Raw genomic sequence first — 2,759 nt, 5'->3', positions numbered from 1 at the left:
TCCAGTGAAAATGGACAAGGGGCAGGGATGAGACACTGTGCCTTGCCCCTTCTTCAGCAAAAGACTAGGCTGTGGAGGCGGCGAGTCCCTCTGCCTCGGTCATGTGATAGTCTCGAAGCGCAAGCTGCAGGGGTCTCGGCGTCTCGGGGACCATTACAAAACGCAGCCAGGAGAGCGCGTCGCTTCCGCTGCCGCGCTTCTTCTCAAAACCCGCGGGGCAGAGCGGCTGCAGCTGCAGCGCAGACGGCTGTGCCGACCGACCGGGCGAGCCGGGTCCTGGCCTGTCTTCGCCTACGCCCCCTGCAGCCTGAGGCTAGCTCCGGGAGCCCTGAACACCCTCCCCTCCGTAGAGACTGCGGGAGCCTCTGCTACGGACACCACCAAACTTTTTTTCCTCGGAGCCAACACACCTAGGGCTCCATCCTCAACTCTGCTGCAGATCTCCTGAGAAAGAGGGCACAGGCTGACAGAAGAGTATTCTCCTCCCCTTATCCTGCAACCCCTTCCTACAAGATCTGAACTCCAGCGCGGACGGACCCGGTACCGGGTCAGCTTCCTGGCGTTGGAAAGTCAGGTCACCAGTGGCCTCGGGACAACTGGCACAAAAGCGGTTTTAAAGACCCGGAGTCTCCACTGCCCAGTCGATTTGACCTGAGCTACCCTTGTACCTAGAAAGGGCGACAAGACCAAAAAGAAATTCATTCAACCGCCTTCCGCTCCAGAACTCACGACTGGTCACCGGAGCCGGAGAACACTTAGAGAAAACCAAGGTAAAGCTGGTGAGTCTCTCTGCCTACTGTGCAGGCCTGTCTGCAACCGTCGAGACCAAAAGTTGTGAGCACCGTCGAGCTGTTACATTGGCCGGAAAGCCAATCGTGGGAACCCAGGCAGCTCCCAGAAGGAGGACCCGAAGTAAACGGGTTCTGGGAGCTTAAAGGACTCGCGATCCGGGCTGCACAGGTGGAGAGTTAGAGGGGACGCTTAGGCCAGAGATCGGGCTACCGAGAGGCATTGAGGCCCGCTTTGGGCCAGTAGGAGGTGGAGGAGCCTGAGAAGATGCCACGGCCCGGGAAGAGCTCATACAGCGACCAAAAGCCGCCCTACTCATACATCTCACTGACAGCCATGGCTATCCAGCACTCGGCTGAGAAGATGCTGCCTCTGAGCGACATCTACAAGTTCATTATGGAGCGGTTCCCCTACTACCGCGAGCACACGCAGCGCTGGCAAAACAGCCTTCGCCACAACCTCTCCTTCAACGACTGCTTCATCAAGATCCCGCGGCGGCCGGACCAACCGGGTAAGGGCAGCTTCTGGGCTCTTCACCCTGACTGCGGTGACATGTTCGAGAACGGCAGCTTCCTGCGGCGCCGCAAGCGCTTCAAGGTGCTGCGCGCAGACCACGCTCACCTGCACGCAGGAAGCAGCAAGGGCGCTCCCGGGACGGGGCCCGGAGGCCATTTGCACCCCCATCATACCCACCACCCGCACCACCACCACCACCACCATCATCACCACGCAGCACACCATCACCACCACCACCACCCGCCCCAGCCGCCGCCGCCGCCGCACATGGTGCCCTATTTCCACCAGCAACCGGCTCCTGCTCCGCAGCCGCCACACCTCCCGTCGCAGCCCTCGCAACAGCCACCGCCTCAGCCGCAGCCTCCACAGCCGTCCCATCCCGGCAAGATGCAGGAGGCGGCGGCCGTGGCGGCCGCAGCTGCGGCAGCGGCGGCGGCGGCGGTGGGCAGCGTGGGGCGTCTGTCTCAGTTTCCACCCTACGGGCTGGGCTCGGCCGCGGCCGCAGCTGCCGCCGCCGCCGCGTCCACCACGGGCTTTAAACACCCCTTCGCCATAGAGAACATCATCGGGAGGGACTACAAAGGAGTGCTGCAGGCTGGAGGGTTGCCTTTGGCATCTGTCATGCACCACTTGGGCTACCCAGTGCCAGGCCAGCTCGGCAATGTTGTCGGCTCTGTGTGGCCTCACGTTGGCGTGATGGATTCGGTGGCCGCGGCCGCCGCCGCCGCCGCCGCAGCTGGGGTCCCGGTAGGCCCGGAGTATGGGGCGTTCGGGGTGCCAGTCAAGGCCCTGTGTCACTCGACAAACCAGAGCCTGCCAGCTGTACCGGTGCCCATCAAGCCCACGCCTGCGCTACCACCCGTGACCACGCTGCCGCCAGCTCTGGCAGTCCCCACGGCGTCACAACAGCTGCCCGCTCCTTCCACCGTGTGCGCGGCCGCCGCCTCACCCACAGCCCCTCTCTTGGAGCCCACCGCAGCCAGCACGGCCGACAGCAAGGGAGGCTCGCTGCACTCGGTGTTGGTGCACTCCTAGGGGAGGAGACACCTGCCAAGAGACTTGAGTCAACAGCCTCAGAGAGCATCCCAAAGAGGCAAAGTTGGCTTCGCGCAAAAAAAGAAAGCATTTTATAAACTGATCGACATCTCAAAAGTGGACGTTCCACTGGTCTGAATAAATGTAACCTCTTGGTGTCTGTGTTTATACTATCTTGTAAATCACATTAATGAATGCCCATTTTCAGGTAAGAGTTTCTATTGTAATAAAAAAAATCGTTAAGTTATGAGGGGGAGGGAGCAAAAATGGTTAGGGAACCTATTTCAGGCAAAGAGGAACTGGAGTTCACCCCCTTCCTTGAGCAAAAGCTGGACGACCTAATCCGGGACAAGAACCACAGAGTGACGGAAATGCAGACCACAAGTTTCAGTCTACAAGGTCTCCTGCGTCCGCAGCCG

General features: G+C 60.5%; 1 protein-coding gene across 1 annotated transcript; it reads left to right on the top strand.

Annotated features, from left to right (window-relative positions):
- The first annotated feature begins 960 nt into the window (after nt 1-960).
- Nucleotides 961-2,340, top strand: Foxb2 (forkhead box B2). Its single transcript, XM_005352022.2, has one exon. It carries the CDS (start codon nt 1,057-1,059, stop codon nt 2,338-2,340), a length of 1,284 nt encoding a protein of 427 aa, XP_005352079.1. The 5' UTR covers nt 961-1,056.
- The last annotated feature ends 419 nt before the right edge of the window (nt 2,341-2,759 follow it).

This window comes from Microtus ochrogaster, chromosome 8, assembly GCF_000317375.1.
Source record: "Microtus ochrogaster isolate Prairie Vole_2 chromosome 8, MicOch1.0, whole genome shotgun sequence".
Classification (NCBI taxonomy): Eukaryota; Metazoa; Chordata; class Mammalia; order Rodentia; family Cricetidae; genus Microtus; species Microtus ochrogaster.
The sequence above is the reverse complement of the archived record's forward strand: the minus strand, read 5'-3'. Positions and strand labels throughout refer to the sequence as shown.

What these genes read in the sequence shown, in the direction of transcription:
- Foxb2 (XM_005352022.2), top strand. Translation starts at nt 1,057, where the DNA reads ATGCCACGGCCCGGGAAGAGCTCATACAGCGACCAAAAGCCGCCCTAC.